The sequence below is a fragment of the Macrobrachium nipponense genome, chromosome 8 (assembly GCF_015104395.2).
Source record: "Macrobrachium nipponense isolate FS-2020 chromosome 8, ASM1510439v2, whole genome shotgun sequence".
NCBI classification, from domain to species: domain Eukaryota; kingdom Metazoa; phylum Arthropoda; class Malacostraca; order Decapoda; family Palaemonidae; genus Macrobrachium; species Macrobrachium nipponense.
In genome coordinates, this window is record NC_087203.1 from 55,749,008 (window position 1) to 55,774,032 (window position 25,025).

General features: G+C 38.4%; 1 protein-coding gene across 6 annotated transcripts in view; it reads right to left on the minus strand.

Annotated features, from left to right (window-relative positions):
• LOC135222789 (cyclic AMP-dependent transcription factor ATF-6 alpha-like) overlaps positions 1–25,025 on the minus strand; it is a 181,924-nt gene that overhangs the window by 124,253 nt on the left and 32,646 nt on the right. For 2 of the 6 annotated variants that reach the window (XM_064261069.1, XM_064261068.1), the window contains exon 1: positions 5,294–7,390. The exons of 3 other annotated variants lie outside the window; for them this stretch is intronic. In XM_064261069.1, coding sequence (XP_064117139.1) covers positions 5,294–5,438 — 145 coding nt within the window. In that variant the 5' untranslated portion in view covers positions 5,439–7,390. Of the gene's footprint in view, positions 1–5,293; positions 7,391–25,025 lie in introns of those variants that run through there. One more of the 6 variants, XM_064261072.1, reaches the window with a different exon arrangement.

Sequence of the window (25,025 nt, forward strand, 5' to 3'; positions counted from 1 at the left end):
CAACCTAAATAAACAACCAAAATACATAAATTACGGAATTCCACACAGTTTTTACATCAGTTTTCAAAACCTTCAGAAAATTAAAATTCTGAAAGGTTATGTATGTTAAAAATCATTCAACAATACAAAAAATCAATGCTAAATTAGTACAAAGCGCCGGTTAAAACTTTACTAAACACAAAAGATCTTGCCAAGCATTTACCCGATACTTTTCAGGAAGTGACTAGATTATTAACCCACGTCGTCATTTTGCACTACAAACATGAGAAACAAATAGACTAACAAACCCATAACTTCCATCGCTATGAATAGTCAGTCGCAATGCGTCGCCATGGAGACTGACGGAACCCCAAACACCTTAACCATCCATTTACGTACAGTCACCGGAATGAAACGCCATTTATATATTCTCGGCTCGGCCAACGCGGAACCAGAGGAATTTATTTCTGGTGATAGAAATTCATTTCTCGATATAATGTGGTTCGGATCCCACAATAAGCTGTAGGTCCCGTTGCTAGGTAACCAACTGGTTCATAGCTACGTAAAAATATCTAATCCTTCGGGCCAGCCCTAGGAGAGCTGTTAATCAGCTCAGTGGTCTGGTAAAACTAAGATATACTTATAGCCTCTTCACAAACTAATCAATAACACAAGGAACAATTATTATATAATACGCTATCGTTAAAAGCAAAGATGGCTTTTATCTACTACTGGATATGCTCCAGCTTTTTTGGGAAAAAAACACCAAGTGCACGACATCTCTAAAGACCGATTTTAATAACACACTGAAACAATGCTCAATAGGACTACAATGTAAAACTGAGTTAAAAATAAAATTATACCTCTTGAACCAAATGGCTTATATCAGCTTCCTTCTGATGATGACTCCCGAAGTCTTCATCACTGTTATGTTATAACTAGGGTGGCCAGACGTCCTCTTTTACGAAGGACAGTCCTCCTTTGGAGCCCTTTCTCCTCCATCCTCCGCAACCTTAGGGAGGACGTGCATTTGTCCTCCTTTCTTGGGAGGAGAAAAATAAGAAATAAAAAAATAATAAACGAGGTAAAAAAGAGGTTAAAAAAATAGAAAGCGATAAAGGCGAAACTGAGGCCAAGGTCAGCAGACACAATCGGATAGTAGAGATGAACCGTTCTGATCCACCATCGGGAGTCCAAAGTTGTCAGATCAGAGAGATATATACATTCGAACACTCCCCATTCAGGCTTGATAGCGGATAGCGAGCTGTTTTTACTTTGGTAGAGATATTATATCCAGCTTTGCCAAGCTAAATTTCAACTGAAAAAGAAGCTTGTTTTCGGTCGCTAGCCCTCAAGAGGTTGTGTTAGAAATACAAGAAATAAACCTCCAGGCAATCAAGGTGAGAACACAATTGGGTTTTATATGTACAGTACAGTAATTTCAGTCAAATCTAGTTTTTTTTAGTTCCATTTGCAGTGAAAGTTATTATCTTATCTATTTATCCAGATATATATATATATATATATATATATATATATATATATATATATATATATATATATATATATACACACACGTATGAGGTGTCCTTTTTGGAAATTTAGAAATGGCCACACTAGTTATAACTATTGTGTAAAATAGTTTAACCAGACCACTGAGCTGGCTATCAGCTCAAATAGGGTTGGCCCGAGGGCTCAGGAAGAACTGCCAGGCTAGGCCAAAGGCCAAAGGCCAAGAACTGGGACCAAATACGTCATTTGCGCGGTGATGAAAGAATGACAATGAAATTTAAATGAATTAAACTTTACAATAAACTGTGCATTAACACTGGAGTGCATGCGTACACTAAATAAATTCGTTCGCTTCCGTACAAAAAATAAAAATAAATTAAAATTCTGAATAAGTCATATCTTTAAATTTCGTGTTTTTTAAACTCCCTACAGGCTTCGGTATTTTCATAATTTATTTATTTTATATTGGATCTATTAAATTAGGTTCTTCATGCATGTTAAAATTGTAATAACTGAAAATGTGGAAGATTGGCAAGATTTCCTTCACTGACATGTTTCCAAAAGTTGACAATCGCTATTGGAAAATCTTCAAGAACGACCAGCCATAGTAATCGCGCGCGCGCGCGTGTGAACATTTATGTCGATGAAAAGTATGTACATCTCTTGACATACTAAACTAAAGTACCCCCAGGGATTGAAATACATAATGGTGTTCGTTGTGAAGTATCTTGTCTTCTTATTCATGCTAACTTACGGTGCTGAAGCTTCGGATACTACAGTCTACACACAGCACAAGACGGCATGGAAACGCCGACACTCACTTCCCTTATGTTACACACCAGGATCCAGAAAAGATCCAGAGACACTCACGAACACATACATTGAAGTAAAGCTTGTATACACAACTATAGCTAATACATCTCTTGCCATTCGACAGAAGCTAAATAAAACTGGCGTATTTGCGTGTATTAAGAAACATACACACACTAGATCATGTGCCTCACGTACACCTATACACAGCAAACACACAAATGGGCCCAAACCGTCATTCTTCAAAGCTGACTCTTCTTATAAATACTGGCAGAGCACAAGAGGGGAAAAAATCCTAATTCAGAACATGAGTCACGCTCATTCTCTCAGTCATTTGGTTACCTAAATTCCTTTTATACATAAAACTTGATTTAAAAACTGACAAAATGTGTCCAAATGAAAATTAAATTAACATCATACTGGGAGTGAAATGATGAAGATGTAGGTACACCAAACACCTAATGAACCACAGCAAAATACGGAATGATTTTCACACCAGCAGTTAAAAACTTATGCATCAAGCGGGTATGGACTATTCATAAGGAGAGGGAGTCGTCTTCAATCAAGAGACAAATGTAAAATAATAAAATACACCAAACTGATTCTAGCCAATAATTACAGAAATTTTGTTCACCCGCCAGCCCGTAACCAAATAAAATATATATCATGGAAAAGCTACTAAACTTCATAACGTCAAAGAATTTGTCGAAATTTCTTAATATGACGGGCACAAACTTCAATAGCATTAATAGGTATTACACAAACTTCCAGACTCAATGCTTACAGATTGTGTTTACAGCTGCTACGATTTCAGAATTGTGTGTACAATGAACTGAGAGAGAGAGAGAGAGAGAGAGAGAGAGAGAGAGAGAGAGAGAGAGAGAGAGAGAGAGAGAGAGAGAGTTTTCGCCGGTGCATCATGCATGGACGGTTATTCTCTTTCCTCCCTCAGAGCATCTCCCCCGCCTCAACGGATCCCACACGGCAGACGTTCGTTCATTCACCTCTTCCATTCAAAATCGGTTCTACTACCTATCCTTTCTCGTCCCCTTACGAGAAGATGATCGCTCGGCTACGACCACCACCACTATTGCGCACTATCTCATAATGAATTTACGGCTTTGTACTTTGTTTACACTGTCATTCAACCGCCCTTAAAGCTTCGTTAATTCTAGCTAGGATTGTGCTGACTATAGTTAGGAAGATATCATTACATTCAATTATGATTTCATATTTATGCATTAATATTCAGTTAGCAAAGGATTCGTTTCAGTGAGGAGAGAGAGAGAGAGAGAGAGAGAGAGAGAGAGAGAGAGAGAGAGAATGTTTTCCGAAGTAATCAAGTTTATTTCTCTTATACCTTACACATCGTCCAAGAGATATTTGATGATAACCTGGATGTATCAATCAACGATGTACGCTGCGGGTATGGCCTTCATATCCCTTTAGCTAGCAATTACAATATCAACCGACTATCGTTCAATATACTCATAAACAGACATTTTAAGGAGACAGGGAACCTCGATATAAATAAGCTAAGAAAGGCCGCACCTCAGGCAAGAGCCCGACAACACCTTCACCCTTTCATATTTGATGTCCTTATTCATGATGGATCGACTGACCCCAATAGCAGTAATGCTCATCTTTCCAGGTTCCTCGCCTTCCGACAGTTCCTATTTAGAAAAATTAATTGAACGCCGTTTCACTGTGAATGATTTCATTCGTATTCGTTAAATTTTTTCGACAACGTAACGTCAAGAAGGGCCTTGGAAAAGGTTTATTTCCTGGACATCTATACCAGGGCAACTCTGTCATTCCACTTTGCGTGCCCCGAATTCCAATCGCCTTTGCTTTTCCGTTGCTCCAATATTTAACTGCTAAGCAGTAAATATCAAGGTCTCAGAAATATGCACTGCCATTACGAATGCTGCATTATTAAATCTCTTACAGCGTGAGCATTTTTAATCACAACATTCGCATAAAACTTTAACTTCACATTACGCATGTTCCCCTCGTTGCAAAACAGAGTATCTCAGCCCTCAGGCTCTGCAGGGAAAATTCGAGATACTGAGCCATCCAAAAGAATTTCGTTAAGCCTTCAGGCCCATCCTCCTTCACGATACGAACTTGGGCATTCTCCCGGTTTCCTGAATAATTACGGCACCGGCATTTTCAAAGACAGCCGTGTTAACACCAGAAGCTTGCATTCAAAACAATCCTCTTTTCCTTTCCTATCTTTACTCACTCGATGTTCTACAATAAAATGACCAGTGTAGTGGAATTAAACAAAAACTATAGGATAAAAAATGAAAAGAAAAGTCCTAAACGAGAAAAAATCAACGAGATATGACCGTGCGCCCTTCAAGGAAGTATTCAGCCAATCGTGAATCCCCTATCAATTCCAGGGCACCTCGCATCAGAATCATCTCCGAAGCCATGACACTGACTTAAAGCTCCTCCAAAGGGGAAAAATGATCTCACAACCACAAGCACGAAAGCGAGTGATATTTCATTTAATCCGAAATAACTTCCAACAATCACACGCATAGAGTCCTCTTTGGATGGCTGAATGGTACTTTGGTGTCTGTAAAAACCAGACTTATTTTGCTGCAAAACGGGTGTTTTACACAAGCGTGGTTTTATATTGGAGATCTGTTATTCTCTCCACGTGATTTTAGCTCGCACTTGGGAGTTTTCTACTTTGTCAAGTACGTTTTCTCTACATATAACTATGAGACACGAGGTTTGTTTTAAAAACACTGCTTCGACACGAGGCACATTCACCATGAAAACTATATATATATATATATATATATATATATATATATATAATATTATATAATATATATGTGTGTGTGTGTGTGTGTGTGTGTGTGTGTGTGTGTGTGTGTGTGTGTGTATACTAAATATATGTACTATATATACATACTCTATACTCTATAAACGTGTATGTAATGGATTACAAAACTTATGGAACAAAAACTGAATCTACCTGAAAGCAAGTTGGAGAATGTAGAGAATGTGGGCAAGGGCGAGGACGGCTGATGAATGGGAGAGTAACTAATGTCGGAAGCCATCCCCTCGGAGACGCCCATCTCCTCGTCCAGGAACATATCTAACACGACGGAAACTGACATCTTGATTCCTACACCCCTCCTCCGTCACACGCCTTGATTCGGTTCGGGTTACTTCGTCAGATACAGGACCGATTTAAAATCGTAGAGAAACAACGTTTAAGCTATCAATGGTGAGGTTCTTATGGTTTTCAAGAACTTAGCTTTTCATTTTGCTTAAACATTGTTTCTTAATCACCGAGTTGCTTTCCCAATCATCACAGGCACGAGTTCTGAGGCAGCACTGCAGTCAACTATGATCACTAAGCCGTCCAGTCAATTTCAAGCCAAGTTCAAAACAAATTTCTGCATTGGCACCTTCTCTGCTTTTGTGTTCTCCAGTCTTTCGTATATTGTTTGCTGAATTTTGTCACCAACGTATTAAAATAGCGCTGACAAACAGAAAGACACAACACATTTTTGTTTAAGCAATCCCCTCCCGTATTGCTTCACCAAGTTTTCCGCTCAAAATAAAATTTGTTTTCAAAATCCTTTTTGAAAAGCGCCAACCAATCGTACGGAGACTTTTCTAACCGTTAAGCCCACGTGATAAGGCTTATCCCAACACATTTCCTGTTATGACAAAATAAAAAAAGGAAAAAAAAAAACATCTCAGGCCCCCATCCACATTTTTCAAGTCCTCTGAACAACTTTGCTCTCTCTGTAAAGTTGCCCAACATTGGCCAGGCGCCCTTTATCCCAATAAGGCATCGGTGACTTTAACACTTACATAATATTCTTGCCCAGAGTACAACTCAAATGTTTGCAAATGAGTTCTTGGCTGCAATATATTACAGTTCCAACAGAAAACACGAGGGGACGCATTTCCAAAATCCATTTGTTTGATATTTTACATAACTTTTCTGTTTTACCTTTACAATTCACATATATTCACTGGCAAACACACCGACGTGTAAAACCCGAGGTAAGCTGAGCGTATACGCTTTTATCCATGGCCCCAGTACCAGTGTCACTAACTGCCGTTTTCAGTACTTGCACTGCTTCATTCAAACATTCCAAGTCAATGTCCTCAATCAAAAATATTCTTGAAGCAAGGCACATGAATTTCTTTTCAATCTTAAAAAAAAAGAAGATATTTACTATTGTTTTTAATTTCAATGAGTGATGAGATTTCTAACACTTGACTCTGAAGGCGGTCGATGCAAAGAAGCAACGATCATTATAGAAAAAATCACAACAATAAGACACAGCAGCTCGTCAGATAATAAGGTTCACATAAATTTCCGGTAATTCTTATCTCTCTCTCTCTCTCTTCCCTTGTATGGACAGGGTTGTGGATGCCTGGCACGTGGTACACACTCGGAGATGTCAAAACACAAGACCTGTTGCCATGACGCACTTAAAGGGGTTTAATATTCGCTGATTTCTGCCTTAATGTTTTGTTGCCTGATGCAGTCGCAATGCACAGTTTTCAGAGAATGCCTCACTTTATCCATTTTTTTCCTCTGCGAAGTCTTATAAGCTATAACAACTTTTCAAGAGTAGAATTGACTATCACCACGTTACGCATTTCCGTTGCCCTACAACGCATTAGTAATGAAATGTTCAATTTTCACGGACCAATATATCAGAAACACGTAAAATAGCGTTTATGATGTTATAAGCTGGCACTCCTCTGCGAGGTAAGACAGCGGACTGAGCGTGGTTCCATGCGGTGAAGTTCTCAAAGTCATCCAGCGATCGGCACCGTTAGTTATGCTGTTGGTTCCACTGAAGGTGAAGGAAGTTCTTGAGCACTGCTCTTGCCGTCAAGCTGAAGGGGATTTCGAAACAGTATGGCAGCCTACAACCATCGAATGCCTTTGCAGAGATGAGCAACAGTGGGAAAAGCATGGCAAGGTGTGCTTCAGGGAGAAGCGTTTCAGACTGACTGACTGGAGGTGAAAGAACAGGTGTGCTGAGACCCAAACACCGGGTCTAGTTCGCTCACTCAGCGCTCCTCGCTGTTAGCGGCATGGTTGCGAGCTGTATGCCGGCCGGCTTTTTCATTCATGCACACACACACACACACACACAGTGATATACGTATACATTTTTTTTAACACTGAGTAGTTGCCCATAGCAAATGGATGCTCAAGAGAAACACAATACAACGTTCACCTCCATATTTATACTTTACTAGTTGAATCCTGGATGAACCCAGGTCCACCAACACCTCCACATTACCTGCCTACATAAAATATATACTATATATATATATATATATATATATATATATATATATATATATATATAATATATATATGTGTGTGTGTGTGTGTGTGTGTGTGTTGTGTGTGTGTGTGTGTGTCTGTGTTGCGAGTTTTATGTCATTATACCGTTTAATAATCGTGCATGAGTCATCTCATAAGCAATGTCTCACAATAAAAAGTACATGAACATGAGTCACCTACTTTCACTAAAACGAAGTCGAGACGGGAGTAACGGCCACAAAAAAAGCCGTCATGGGCTTGATTTCGACATCCGATAAATGAAAAATTCTACCAGAAGACAATTACTACAACTAGTGAAACAAAATAACTGCCACGCCTCATCCGCGGTCATATTTGCATACATAGGCGACCGCGCACCTCGACTGGGAGGAGTGACATAGGTAAGTTCTTTTGGATGATCACTCACTTATACCTTCGGACTGTGACTATACTGTTTCAAGTATATCCAGAGCTCCCATCAAATATCTGAATAAATCACTTTTTCTTTTTCCCATCAAAACTAGTGAAAGATGAAAACTGGGACGGGACAGAGCTACAGAAGTTGTGCAACATACAGGTGCGGAGAGGCCGAAGGAAAAGGAAGAAAAGTAAAACGCAGAAACAAAAGGAACTGTGGGAGCTGACAACAACATTCTGCTGTCAACTGCGATCAATGAATAACTATAGCCTTCATTCCGAGTTTCAGATGTCTCAGATATTTTGGGTGTTCCCACTGTTTACGCTCTGCTGGATTTTTTTAATGTACTATTTGTACAGCTAGCTGTGGCTACCTACTCAACTCAGGTCCCCAATATAGTTGTCTTATGCAAGGTAGTGACCATGTAGCCTATGTTCTTGTCCTTTGGGTTATGCCATAGCCTCTAACAGACGGCTATCAATTCTGAATAACATATGTTTCCCAGTATAGTTAGTTGCCTTTTGGCTTGGTTCATGTGTGTATTATTATTAATTATTTTATTATTATTATTATATTATTATTATTATTATTATTATTATTATTATATTATTATATTATTATTATTCATAATAATAATAATAATAATAATAATAATAATAATAATAATTTTTATTCCCTTTTTATCACATTGTCATTCAGCTTGACGACTAGCTTTATTCTATCCTTTTTTCAGCTTGGCGAATGACAATTCTATATCTCTTCAGCTTGGCGACTGTCTTAATTCTATCCATTTTGAGTCGAAAAAAGCCCATAGCCGATTCAATCGATTTGATACGGTATTAGTTCATTGAATCGGCCGATAAAAAAAAAAAAACTAGGCTGGCACACTCGCCCGAAGACCCCACTGCTATGTTTGAGAGAACCTGCAGAACTGCTTACGCTTCTGACACTTAAATGTTCAAGGGTGTTGAGTTATTTACACTTCAGTACTACTTCCTTCCCTGTATTCTTTCTTTTTATGTTTGGGTATTCTATTCTGTGGCCTTTTCGATGTGTGTCATTTCAATGTCAGCAAATTCTGATTAATATTATAATAATAATAATAATAATAATAATAATAATAATAATAATAATAATAATAATAATACAGAAACTCGAACGGTTTATCATGCTCTACTTCCTCAAACGTCACCACTATCCTTTTTATCCTTTGTAGCGTGATGGGAAGGATACATCCTAGTCACTCTGGGGCTGGGAGGAGGGAGAGGCTTCCTCCGACCCCCATCCCAAGACTCAGCGTGATTATAGGATATCCTTCGTTCTGCCACGTCTCCTTTTGTCAGACTTTTCCTTGTTTAATCCCAGTTGTTCTGCTCATTCTAAAGTGGAATTTTCGTGGAAATTTTATGTCGTCTGGAAATATTTACAGAGCGCAACTTTTTTCAGCAAAAAAAGAAAGAAAAAAAAAACTGATTTTACAAATATCGTCGATCAGGGAAAGTAAAATGATCCTTTGGGAAACATGTATATACGTACCTAAGAGAGCTACCGAAGAGAGTACACTGAGAAAAATATTTGCACTTGTTCGAGTACTCTTTCCGTAATGAATTACCTTGTCCTTGATGAGTTATGGCCTTAAATAGGGCAATATAGAAGACGGCAATCTATGTTCATTTGTCAGACATTTCATGAGGTACAGCCGGGAATGGTAAAACTGGGCCACAACAATTCTTGATTTTCTGATCATTCTCGATATGAGGTGTTTTACGAATAGCTCGGGAGAGAGTAATTACGTTAACGTTACTCCCTTCAAGGCCATTATCGATTGAGGTTCTAAGAAATACAATTCACAAACTTCTCGATACTCTCATCTAATAGTGACAAATATCAATGACGGTACATTCGGGCTCAAACACTTTACATCGAAAATTAATACAAGAATATTCATGAACCTGTAAATCAGTGGTTCTTAACTTTTTTATTCTAAGAGTTGGTCCTTTCTTTCACGCCCCCTAGCATCCATGAGTAAAATTCCCTCCCAGATTTAAAAGAATATTTAAAAAATAAGAAAGAGAAGGAGTTTCGAGGGATAGGAAGGAAGTCAATAATTACAAAACATGGTCAGCCCAACGAGCCTTACTAAGTAGTAGACTAGGAAAGTAACGTTATAAGGCGATATATACCTTTGCATTTCTTCATAAACTTCTGAATACAGGTTTCTCACTCTTGTTGAGAGAATAATGAATATGATTCGGGATTTTTTTTCCCCCTAGGGCTCGTGCCTCCCTGGAAACTGTTGACGAACCCTTAGGGGAGCGCGCCCCACAGGTTAAGAACCGCCGCTATAAATTATTCTGCTGCTTATTCGAATCACACTTCAGGGTGTGACGTTCTTGCCTACACGAGTTAGGATAGAAGAGACTCTTTAGCCTTGGCAGGCAACTCCTCTAAAAGAAGGATATTCTGGAATCATACCAGCATGTGGGAGGGACCGAAGCCTTCAGCCTTGGTAGGCAACTCTTCTAAGAGAAAGTTACTCTGAATACAAACCTTTTCTCCAACCTTGGGCTGTGCCATAGCCATTGTACCGTATCCTACCATGGTCTTGGGCTTGAATTCCCTTGCTTGAGGGTACAATCAGGCATTTTGTTCACTTTCCTGTTTCTTCGAACAATATGTAGGACAGTTGCTTGGTGGATTATCAAGAAAGCACCTCCTTCTTTACCCAATCTTTTCCTTTGGAGCTCTTTATCATTTCTAAATCTATCCTGACTGTCCTACCCCAGTTGTTGCGGCAAACCTGGTGGGTTTCTTATCTACTTCATACGTTGTGCCGGCTCCAATTTTTCGATCCGTTGCTTCCTGCATTTTTCAGCGACATATTATTAGGTTTATTTATACATTCAATGTAAATAATGTGTAAATTATTGTTGTTGATTGCATTATTATTCGTTATTATTCTGTTGACTTTCATAATTTTGCTGTTGTTATGAGCCTATTTATTAGCTTTGCTACTAAGTTTTTCTTGTTAATTCATTACAGTAAGAAAAACTGTAGAGTACTTTACTCAAAAATATTCGGGGCTTAAAGTCAAATTTTCTTGATCTCCAAAGTTGTGGCTTAACTACGATTTGATGTTTTTATCTGAGGCACTTGTACGTAGTAACCTGCCAAAGGCTGATTTTTCAATCCCAGGGCTTGGTGGCCCTAATTTTATTTATCGTCGTAACAGCCCACATGCGTAAATATGGCTGTGTAATATTCCACATGCGCAAGTTATGGCTGTGCAATATCCTAAATGTCATGAAATTCTTTATCTTAAGATTTTCGATGACACTATATGAATTGTCTCTTGTAGAAGATTTGTATGGCTCAGTCACAGGACTCAAAAGCTTCATTCATTATTTATGGAGACTGCAATGCCAAGCACAGCGAGTGGCTTAATTCAATTCTCACGGATCAACATGGCTAGTCTGCTTGCGAGGGCTGAGTATCCTCCGATTTTGTCCAGCTAATTGAGGAACCCACACATATTCCTGGTAATAGATTAGAACTCATATTCACCAATGTTCCAGCTATTGCCAAGTCCAAGGTCTGCGAGTTTATAGGCACTTCCAATCACTGCACCACAATCTGTCCAGATGTTTGGCACTTAACATTGCAGATACTATATCTGATACAGGTCCCAGGAAGAAGTTATATGAAATGCTGATGGATATTTTAGTAAGGTTATGTCTTTAGAAAGGTCATTAAGTTCTGGACAAATGACCAGCCATGAAACACATCAAACTCAACACGTGGAGACAAAATCGTTCAAATGAAAATTAAACCATTTTTGTTGAGTCTCGCCGTGCTGCAAACAGAACTGACCGACCATACAGTCGAGAGAACAATCAGATTTGCTGAACAGCAACACCAATATGAAGAAAATTTGTTTCACTGTAGAACTTCTCAGTCCCAGAGGTCCTTTATTCCTGACACAATTGGAACTTCAAAAGTTCAAGCGAAGATGTAATGCATTACTACTCTAATACTATTCTCCTTGCATTTCTAATGCATTTTTATCTATTTATTATAAGTTTTTTCTTTCAATAAATGAGATCTCTTCTTTCTGTCTCTTTACCTCCACTTACGTCTTCCTAAAGAACACAATATTCTTTGCAAACTTGAATTTTATGTCAGTGGTCCCTTTGGGTTTGTTCCGTATGAACAGGATTCATCTGAATAATAATTAATAATAATAATAATATTAAGTATCGAGATCTGAAAATAGAAATAAGAAAGATATGGGATATGCCAGTGGAAACTGTACCCATAATCATAGAACACTAGGTACGATCCCAAGATCCCTGAAAAGGAGCCTGGTAAAACTAGATGCTGAAGTAGCCCCGGGACTCATGCAGAAGAGTGTGCTACTAAAAACAGCGCACACATAGTAAGATGGACTCCTAAGAAGGCAGGATGCAACCCGGCACCCAAAACTATAAAAACCACCCAGTCGAATACGATGACTGTGATAGAAAAAAAAATAAATAAAACGGACTTGGGAGATTAATAATGCGAGAACGCCAATACTCCAGGCAAATTATCCCCTTGTTCAGCTCACGCAGTGAAACAATGAAAAGTATAAAGTTCAAGAAAGGCTTGAACATATGAATTCCCGATGGGTAGAACAGATTCCTTATAAAAGTTTCACTACGGAAATGAAATGGCAAGTGAGGCGACAGAAGACTGTTACAATGAAAAACAAATTCCATCACAAGATCAGAAGTCACTGGAAAGAACGACTCCCTTAGAATGTAGACAAATCCGCTACATTTCATAGGTTATGCGCAGTCACTGAAATAGAGCTGAACGTCATTGCATGTGTTGCAAGAAATAAAATTCCTTTTCAACAACTGATGCAGCATTCTGAATAAAGAGCGTATACTTAATGCTGACGAATTCATACCCACATACCAACTAAATTTGTATAATTATTTCATTTTAAATGCCGAATCCCTTTCACAAAGAAGTCACACAATACACAGGAAAAAAAATCTAGTAACATACTGGAAGCTGTAATCGAAGGGATAGGCGGTGCGTGTCAGCGAAGGTTGGCAGAGAAGGAAGTCCTTTTGCTGCCATGATTCCCAAATATCCTGTGACTCATGGGTCGTGTCACACATCAGTGATGACGTGGAAAGGAAGGACTACTGTCATCCATATAATACACGAATGTAGTACGATGAAGATGCGGCGAAGACAGTGAGGATCAAAAAAGAAGGATTAGGAAGGTACAGAGGCAGGGCTCAGCTCCTTCTCCAACAATATGCATGCAATGATCGCTGCCTTCATCCTCAAGGTCGAGTGCCACTTGTTGTCAGGCAGGATTTATTTTTTCCTACCAGGAATGTTAATGTTGCTTGGCAGTGCCACCACTGCTGGCTAAAAGACTCTTAAAAAGGTACTGGTCTGCAGACAAGATATCAAGTTATACGGTGTTACTGAAGGATCATTCGTTACATCTACACGCACACACACACACACACACATATATATATGTGTGTGTGTATGTACACACATACATACATACATACTACATACATACATACATATAATATATATATATATATATATATATATATATTACATATATATATGTGTGTGTGTGTAAGTGTGTGTAATGAATGGTCCTTCAGTAACAACTGGCATAATCTAAGTAAGCATTCCGGAATAAGGTTGTAAGGTTGCTACCACGTGCCCTTATCCTCACTCGTCTAACGATCATATACAAGACGCCCTAGTAAGCAATCCCACAGTAAACATTTTAGAAAGCCTAACTCAACTGGAATTACATTGGTTATTTTGACCACGTAGCAGCAAAAATCTTAGCAAAACTCTCTACCTGCCAATTTTCGAAAAGTAACACAAGTTTGGATGGAAACCGTAAGTGTGCAAAGTATGACAGCTAATCAAATATGTGTGGTGTGAGAGAGAGAGAGAGAGAGAGAGAGAGAGAGAGAGAGAGAGAGAGAGAGAGAGAGAGAGATCTTTCAAATCTTGGAAATATATGGAAAAAAAACCTTGATATATCCACGATGAATGATTCAAATGTAATTACAACTCCATTTACAGCAGAGTAAAGGTCTGGCTATTTATAGCGCTTCAGACTATTTCCAGCTGGTGTTGCCTCGACGATACTCAACATCTGTTAAACTCCGATACACTTGTATTCGACAGCTGCGTGATATCAACTGTTGCCTCAGCAACGCCACCAAACACGGAAAAGCGTCGGTTCGTCCACTGACGCCTCCTGACACTTCCAAGTGGTCTGAAAGTGTTTTCGAACCATTCCAGTTTTCCTTCAGCAGCCGAAAGTCGATTCGTTACATAGATGATTCAGCGCCATTCAACTCTATGTGATACCCGAGAGTTCTTTCATGTTGTTCGTCAATACATATCTTCCTTTTCATTTGATTCAATATTGTTAAGTCTGCAATATTGTAGAAAATCCAGATCGAGCTGTGCCTTCAGACCTCTTTTTCAAGGACGCCTCACTAACAGGGTCATTAAGCCATTATTATTATTATTATTATTATTATTATTATTATTATTATTATTATTATTATTATTATTATTATTATTATTATTATTATTATTTTATCAAAGCAAGAGTCATATTTATAGACTAGTTTGGTTCGCAAGAAGGATTCCTGTCTAAGCGACAGGTGAACACTGGAGCTGGGTAAACTTAAAAAAGTTGGACAGCTTTAGTAGGATGAAAGGTCAAAAGCAGAAAGCAATTGGCTGGGACCTGTTCGAAAACCAAAAACCTCCGCCTAGATTAGACATAAACTCCTCTGCATGCCCCCCCAAAAAATCAATTTTTCCCAAAAGTTGCATTCATATGTCTCCCAAAATCTAAATAATGACTACCAATCATCACAAGAACCTTACATAGCTACTTGAGATATCTTGCCAGCAACAGCCAGACGAGCGGAAACATAAGGCCTGTACCGGAGATCATAGAAAAGATCAATATTTGATCATCCTTAAGTTCTGATCATTTTCTACCCGAGAGGCTCCCACAAGAAACAATATGCCGCTCATGATATTCGCAAACTAATGACTCGTGAGTTCTGCAACACTTGTGATATTTCACTTTCAGCCAATTCTCTTCATACCTGTTTGAATGGGCGGAATTCACTAATGACAGGTTAACTTTCATAAAAAAAAAATAAACCTTTGCATCTTGATGTTAAAAATAACTAATATCATGTGCGGTTTTAAATCCTACTGCCTTCAAGTGAGAGGCAGCAATAAAAATTCGGACGGTGAGTTCAGAACGTCGTACCATTCTCTTTCTTTCTTCAGAGAGTGAACCACTTTTCCGGAAGGGCCGAGCTTCTTTTGGGAATGGGTGCTCGTCTCGGTTCCTAGGAAGGAACGAAGGATGAGAATGATGCACAATATGACGTGAGACAACGCTCTAAGATTTTATGCGACATCAATGAGGCATCTCCCTGACCTATGGACGAACTACCGTCATGAACAGGTAACTCTGACCACATCCAATCAAAATCGATCCTTAATCAGAGGGAACAGTGGAAAGTGAGGTTCCGTCCGACGCTGTTCCACGTGGAGAATTATTTTTACACTCACATGTACCCTTCCTCACACCAAGGTCACATTAACCTCAGCGCTTCGCGAATGAATAAATAAAAAATAATTACAGCCGGTCAAGGAATTCACCTAGAATTGATGGTGATGTCTTTTCACGTTCAAACTATTGAAATACGAGAAGTTACAGTTAACACTTGAATTTAGATGGTGCCATAACAAAAAAACTGGCTAAGTTAAGACAAAAAGGATAAAAAATCTAACTACAAATAATACTACCTACACATGAGTCTTATCACAAGGACAAACAATATTTCCCCTCAATCTATTGGCAATGTGATGCAAGTGAATGTTTGCAAATATGATTCCTCTGACTATGATGACAAACAGACTTCTGACAAAAACAAGATAATAAAAAAATTAGGACAATCACATCACCAAATTCTACCAAAATCCCATTCAAAAACGAAATAAAAGACTTGATGAAGACTTCAGAAACTCCCTCTCCTCTCTCTCTCTCTCTCTCTCTCTCTCTCAGTTCCACTATCTGCAACATCCGTTATGTTCCCAGACAAGAACCTTGGTTTTGGAGGACTACGTACAAACTTTAGTACTGAAAATTACAAAAAAGAAAACAAATCCGGCTTCTCGATGAGGGATGAATGTACTCTTGGTGGATGCAATCAACATTTTCCAACAAACGAGAAGAGCAGAGTTCGATCCCCAACGAAGATAACGCTGATCTTGGCTTTTTCTTTAAGAAAACCATTGCGTCTCCCTTGACTTAACCAGAAGAAAAAGTATATGGTGTTCATTTGGTTACGTGAGTCGCATCTCCAACTGGTATCAGAACATCATAAGTTACTATTCTTACCAAGGTGACAGCCACGTGCTCCATTACCAGTACCGACGGCCGGCCGGCTCCTAGCACTAGAGCCGATAAGACCCCGTATACAATGGCTGGGGCGTGTGCATGACAGCTGTTATCGTCACAAGAGTTGACACCAACTTCGTTCAGCTGACAGATAACATGACACTGTTCGTGCTTGGGGGAAAAACATGACGGCTGGTATGCATCATCAATATCATGCAGGAGAGATGTTTTGTTTATTAGTGACACAAATAATTCAAAACAGTCTCGAATCTCGAGTTGACAGCATATCGCACGAATAAATGATCAATCGAATATTCCCCTCTCTTTCAAAAGACATCTTTATTTTATAATATCATTCATACTGATAAGGCTGCTTTTACCTACGATTTGAAATTTTTTATATTTGGTATTATTTTATTAATAGTATATGGCACTACTATTATTAATTATTATTATTTATATGAGACGTAAGTAGTGACGGCTTCCACGTTTCCACTGTCACTAGATTGTCTGATAACAGCTGAAAGATGGACGGTGGCTGTCCTCGCTGTCTTGTGCCTCACACTTTATACGGTATAGTATAACATGCCTTGGTTCTTCAAACACATTCGGCTATTATTCCCACGGCTAATAATTTCAAGACATACCTGTGGGAATCATGCCAGCTGAGAGGAGACTGAGAGGAGAGTCCGTTAGCTAAAAGGTCTCGGGTAAGGCAGGCGCTATTCACCATTCCTTGAATTCACGGCGAGCATTTTCCTCAACGAGGTCAGAAAGACGTTGGTGTTGAGCAAACTTCCACCGAATAGAAAAAAGGAAATGACGAACTGTGTATAATGCCTGCAATTTTCAGAGCTTACTTGTGATATCTGATTCAGACCATAACATGATCAAGGAACGCCCCACCCACCGGCCTCCGCCCTGCTGAGTTCACCGATGGAGCGTGGATCCATCCGGAGCCCCATTCACCCTGCCCAAAAATGATGCCAGTTGTAACAAAGAAAGCTACAAATATGGGGTGATAGAGGTGTGCTGGGAATGATGCTTCCCATTTTCTTATCAATTACAATAGAGGTATTTTCATACAATACATCAAACGCTGTTACCACGACGTGAAACTCACTCAACTGAAGAGGCTTGCTATTTCAACAAGCTTGGTCTTCCGGCAATTTTCTTTAAAAGACAACGTTTTCATATCGCAGTAGATTTATTAAGAGTCCATTATAACTCAGTGACTGTACATATATCAACGAGTAGTACCATTCGCAAAACCAATACCATTAACCAAATACGCAGACTCCGTCTAGATGGATGGAAGCCCTACAAACCCACGTCTTTGACAGGCTTCTAATAACCCTAAAATACCTTGATACTAGATCCTAGATAGTGGCTTGCTTCATTTTGATATGCAAATAATTCTTCCTTTTGTTTCTTCCCATCACTTTTGGTTTGCTTTGCAAAGCACTTTTCTCATCCATCCCGATACTTTTATTCTTTTACCAATACGAACTGCAACAAGAGACACAATCTCATATGCTATTATTTTCAGAGCCACCTTAGCGAAGTCGTCTGATACCCACCAGCCATCTGAAGTCTTGAAATTCAGTATATACGTTCTTATAAGGTCAACGCTGATAACCACGGGTTCACTCGCCGGCGAATTCCCCGTTCATGTCATCCATTGCACTAAGGCGGCGGCATTGCCTTTATGAACACATTTCTTACGACAGATGCTCGAAAAGCCTTATTAATAAAGTACAACAACAACAATAATAAAAATAGCAATCTTAATCATCATCATTACCACCTGAATAAAAAAAAATCAGAACAAATGTTCTCAACGAACCATGGTGAACTAGGAAGATCTATTTACCAATACAGTTTGACAAAAAAAAAAAAAATGTTTAAATGAGAATCCTAAGGCCCAGTTCTTCAAGACCGCAACTTGCCGGAGAGCGAGGCAGAGAGCTAAAGAGGCAAACTGACCGTGTCTGCAAGGAAGAAATCGAAAAAGTATCTCAACCATCTGTACAGCCTCGAGTGTCATTCAGCCTCATTAACCGAGTTAGATTTAATGATACGAGAGTTAAATTTAAAAGGCCGCCTGGACACTCCCATTTGCAATTCTAAATGGTAAATTAGCCGAGTAAAACACTTGCACTTCAAGTGCTAAACGGTTTATGAGCCAGCAGTGACACATGTCGTACATGCACCGACGCCATCTTTGAAAAAAGAACATTAATTACTGCATAAGTTGAACTCGTACTAGACCACTTCGTCTCTCTCTCTCTCTCTCTCTCTCTCTCTCTCTCTCTCTCAGGAGGAATTAAGCAGAACTATCGTGCTCCAACACAAACGTTCCAGTCAACTACAAAGCATTTACCAATATTAGTTTATATCAAATAAATAATGGAAAGACATAAATGCCATTTATAAACAACTTATTTAGCAACTTGAAACTTCAAAATACACCTGTATATACAAAAAATAATATACATACAAAGGCACATACATTGATGCCTATATAACATACATTCATACTAAGACATTACGAAAATATTAGTAGATATGATGAACTATATGCAGTTAAATTCAGACCGTACTTGCATATAAGCGCCCACGCCTGAACCTGAACTATAACAAAACCACAATTATATACATTATCAACACCAAGCACACAACGTGCACCAACACACACACAAACACATATACATAAAAATACATTATTACTCATTTACATATATATCTATATATATATATATATATATATATATATATATGTGTGTGTGTGTGTGTGTGTGTGTGTGTGTGTGTGTGTGTGTGTGTGTATAATATATTTATTACTGATAAATATCGTTTAGTACCTGACTCACAATACCGAGAAAATAGCTGACACAATAACTCCCCAAGGCATGTGAAACATACAGTAAACGATATTTATGACTAAATGTTTGTAACCATAAAAGCCACGCGTGTGCTAGTGAAAATCTTTCACATATATACATACTTACAATCCCCGACAGTTTCCCAGCTTTGGTTGTGTAAGTGGTAAGAAACTGAAACTATCCAAGATCGAAAGCTGGACAACTCACATTCCAGCAAACGATACGTGGGGCATTCCAACGACGATCAATTCCTTCGATTTCCAGTAAACTGATGACAAGAAGAAAGTGATCTGCTGTAGTTATTCACTTAACAGGAGATCGAATTCATCGATGACTGGTAATATTAAAAGTGAGCTAAGGTCGGGATGGGGAAGGGGCTTTCACTTCATTGAAAGTTAGACGCTTATCGAGTTACCACACACCAACGACAGGGATTCACTGACTGCTTTCTGTAAAGTGATGTCAGCAGAACTATATTACTTGCAATAAATAACATGACCTAGAAAAGAAATGTCTAGAAGAAAATGAACGAGGCATTCATTCAGCACATACATATTCTCTTTGAGACTTACACTCCGTTCATCCACAACAAACGAAATGGAAACCAGTAGCAGCAGTCATTAACTTCAGGGCCAACGAAGGGTTAATTAAAAGGGAAAGTTTCCAGCGAAAGTGATCATTGTAAATAAGCAAGGGCGAGCGTAGAGGATGGCCATCACACTGAATCAAAAGAGGGTACACATTCATTGTATCACAGCCAGTGGCCTGTGTGGCAAGAGGTGAGGGGGGGGGGGGGGGGGGGTTGGGGGGGGGGGGGGTGGGGGGGGGGGGGGGGTTTTAAATTTAATCCAATATAATATGTGCGTTTTTCCTCCTCTTTTTTTTTTTTTGTTCCTATTTCTAACACCCTTTAGTTCACATCGACTAAATTCCTTGCTTCTTAGTTAAAGAGGACCATTTGCTCTGTTTATAGTATAACAACGTCTTTCTTCAAGATTGGATTAATGTAATGATCAACATACGATTCATTCATCTTTTAATGATTAGATTCCTTCCCTGTCGATGCACGTTGCCTAAAACATTAAGATAAACGAAAAAAAGACATCGGAGAGAAGAATGTTTTAAACAACGTCATGGCTCAGCTGGCAACGACTGGCATCCGGATTCGGAGTTTGCTAGATTTGACCAAGCGAGGTGCCTTTAAATTTTGAGAGAGAGAGAGAGAGAGATAGAGAGAGAGAGAGAGCGAGAGAGAGAGAGAGAGAGAGAGAGAGAGAGAGAGACTTTTAAAAAGTTACGATCCAACTTGAATTTAACCGCAATGATCTAAACAAAGTAAAGCAACTTCAGAAGCACAAGGGAATCCTATTTACTCCACGAGTATAAATAGCCAAGGATTGGTCGCCAACTATCTGTTGCTTCGCCAACTTGTTTCCGACACTGCCTTTTAATGTTGCAATGACAACCCTCTTCCACTTGAGAGCTTAGCCTACAATACAACATGACTTAATTCTTTCGCAGTGGTGCTCAATATGCAGGATCGTCTGTTGTCTTTTCTCTTCGACAACAACGTCCTTCGGATTTCCCTCGCTCCTCCTCTTCATCGGCTGCGTCAGGCTTTACCTCACCAACCGTTTTCCTATCCTACCCGCAAACATTTATTATTGATATTATTATTAATGCATAGCACTTTCAAGTTATTATTAATAATAATAATAGTTAAAAACGGGTATCAACCTGATTAATATCAGTTTAACCTTCGTATTGGAAAGTGCGACGCAATAATTAATAATAGTAATAATAATAATGGTTAAAAGCGGTTATTAACCTGATTAATATCATTTTAACCTTCACACTTGAAAGTGCGATGCAATAAATAATAATAATAATAATAATAATAATAATAATAATAATAATAATAATAATAATAATAATAATAATTTAATGATAATAATCAATAATTAATAATAATAATAATAATATTAAATGATAATAAATAATAATAATAATAATAATAATAAATAATAATAATAATAATAATAAGTAATAATAATAATAACTAATAGTCAAAAGCGGGTTATTAACTTGATTTAATATCCTTTTAACCAAAGGGAAATGGCTACACTTTTGAAAAGATTTAAATAACAGAAGATAAAAATGAAAATGAAATAATCTAAAACTGTACTTCAATAGAGTAATGCCAAAGTATGCCATATTGAAATAACGCTGCTATTATGACGAAATGAGCCAAGAGCCCTCCAATTTTTATATAAGAAGTGTCTACTGTGAATCCGATAGGATTTCACCCCCGTTAGCCTCCTCATCTGTTGACCACAACTACTGCAGACGTTCTTCCTGAGAAGAATCGAGTTCGGGAACTCCTGCACTTCTTTCTTCATTTTGAGTTTAAGACTCTCGCGTGAAAACGGGCTACCCCCCACCCCCCCCCCCCCCCCCCCCCCCCACCCCCCCCCCCCCCCCCCCCCCCCCCCCCCCCCCCCGCCCCAGGAGAGTCGGCCATCTGAGTCTATTTCCTTCCAGAAATGCTTTGAGGGCGGCGTTTCTCAAGCTTCTGTATATTTATTTTATCATCCTCGTCTCATAAAGATATGAAATGTATACATTAATGTCTTAGTATTCAAGCAATGACTCCCTTTCAAAGGCAGCAATATGTCAAATCGCCATTCCCTTAGAATTGTGCCATAGAGCGGAAACAGTCCACAAAAATTAAATATAGGCAATACACAGCTACTACGTACATCAGATGTCGGAAAAAATTATCTGTTAAGTATTTTGCTAAAAATAACTTACTATACAGAGTTGTAACTTTCTGTCCAAAAACAAGCTACTCAAACTGATGATCAAAAAATCCATGAACAGGACGCATTAAAAACGGGGAAACTGAAAAATCAGTGGCTCCAAAGAAGTATGAAATCCAACAGAACCACTTTCGCCCTTCGGGAGTTTGCGAGAGCAATACGGAGGAAACCCAGCGAGTCTTTCAAAAGGCCTTAGTAGGTTCCAATAATCAATAGACAATCAACGAAGTCGTGAGTGCCACTCAACCCCCATGAAACTTTCACGATATCTGGACCAAGAGAGTGCTATACCACTGCATTCCTGCAAAGTCACCGACGACAATTCTTCAACACTTCGGAAACTTCTCAAGTTTATCAGTTTTCAGACCGCGTTTTATTCTTGATATATGTTAACGATATTATTACAATTAGTATTTAGAGGATGCAAGCCCCATATTGCAAGTCATTTCATCTACTTGTTGGATTTGAATTATTTTCTCGTGCCAAAGGGAACTAACGCAAACACATTTCTGGACTTAACTACAGATGTCCGGACTACTACTACTAATTCTACCAATATTCTTCTTCTTCTTCATACTCTCACCCATGTTCATAACATAACGTGTGTGAAGAGACATATGTAGGTGAGCAACTACGATATTACAAGAACGGATTAGAAACAGAATTTAATGAGTTTGCCAGACATATACCTTAGGTGAACTCGTGGGTATCACATGTTAAATGTGAGAGGTTAAAAACCAAAATGTATTATTTTTTAAAGTTTAAATGCTCCATAACAGATAACAAGTGGTACCCACCTTTTTATTCTAAATACTTTGACTGTTAAGTAAAAAAAATTACATTTACAAAATAGTAAAAAATTTGAGTGATCCTAGTGGAAGTCTCTCTCTCGTTTTCATTAATATGAGATTATTTTCTTCAATTTTACTTTACTTTATTCAATTTTACTGAAGCCTGCTCTACTACTTGAATGTCTTTATGGCTTGTTAACTATCTATAACGCTTCCTCATTTGAACTAGCAACAACAACCGGGTAAACCCTATAAATGAATTTATGATAAAATGCAAGTCTAAGGCTACAAGACAATTCGATATTCTGAAACTGTCGTATTCGGCGAGACATGAAAATTCATAATTACTGATTACACGTTCGTGCCACACACACACACACTTCTTAGAATTACGAAATGAAAATAAAATTTCAAGGATCTCGCAAGTCTGTTTGGTGCGCTCTACGAGCAGAGGCTGTGGTGCCATCTCACAACAAACATGGCAGCAGGTTTCCAAGGCTGTTCAAGTAAAATTGAGAAACACTACACATTGTTGTGCATTTAACACCTTATCATCATCAGTGAGTGACAAAATGCGCAAGAAAATGTTTTCTAGGAGTTCAAAAGCTCATCAAACCCGATTAAGTCCTATTTTCTTCGAAATTTCCAACGATATGATATTTCCGTTCCCGACGAGGTTTTACTGCGTCGTCAAGAAAGAGCAAAAGCGATATGGATACACCCAAAAGAAAAAATGCCAAGCAAATGAGTCAATCTCTGGAACCACCTAAATAGGACCCCCTTCCTTGCAGTCATCCTTGGGCGTCTCCAAAATAGAGCACGGTCGATGACCGCAGCCAACGCACAATGACACCCGTGCCAGAAAATGAATGATGTCCAGCCAACCAACAACCGTTTATGGAGGCACAAAGGAAATCTGCTTTCAAAATACTGCTCCTCTGCTATTTGCTCAGAAGCGAACGGACAAGTGCAGATGACCCACACTGAAATATACAGGTAAACTCGTAGAACCTTGAAGCCTTTTCCAGGAAGGACGGTCTCCTGTACAGATAAATCCTATAATGGGTTTGAAAATAAGATTAAATTTGCATGATTAAAATAACTAAAAATTTTTATGAAAGAGAGCATGGCATTTTCAGCAGGATTCCTCATTCCCTTGCTTCAACTAAAATCATACGACGAAATCGATTGAAAATTTACACATTATTTATATACATATGCATATAATCATAAATATACATATACACATATACATACACACAGACACGCATATATATATATATATATATATATATATATATATATATATATATATATATATATATATATATATATATATATATATATATATATATATATATATATATATATATATATATATATATATCAAAATAGTCACAAAATTTCAGTGCATATAAATTTTTACTATTCATATTAGTCTTCATGAGACGGGCCAGAACTTTAGACTAGATTTTTTAATTTACAAAACATATATATATATATATATATATATATATATATATATATATATATATATATATATATATATATATATGTGTGTGTGTGTGTGTGTGTGTGTGTGTGTGTGTGTGTGTGTGTGTGTGTGTGTGTGTGTTTCATTACTAAAGAACATTTTTCATCAAAGTTCATTCAAGTTTAGACTTTTTCAGAAGTGCCATTTGACTTACAGTCAAAACAGTTATCAATGACTTGCAAAAGGGTCTGAAGGCGGACGGGGCACTTGTTTGGGGATGCTGGTGGATGAGAGATTTCATCCCTGAAGAAGGTCGTTACAAAGCTACAACAACCAAACGGATTCACCTAAAAGAAAGGATCCAGTGCATCATCATCTGTGGCTTTAGTCTAATGGAGACATTACCTAACTGATGGCGTTCATCATGAGGGCAAGAAGTAAATTTACGCCTCAGATTTGTTTCAACTCAAAAATAAAACATGGGCAAGCCTTCGTGACGGTCGTGACTGGTGGACATCCATTCATAACCGCCTTC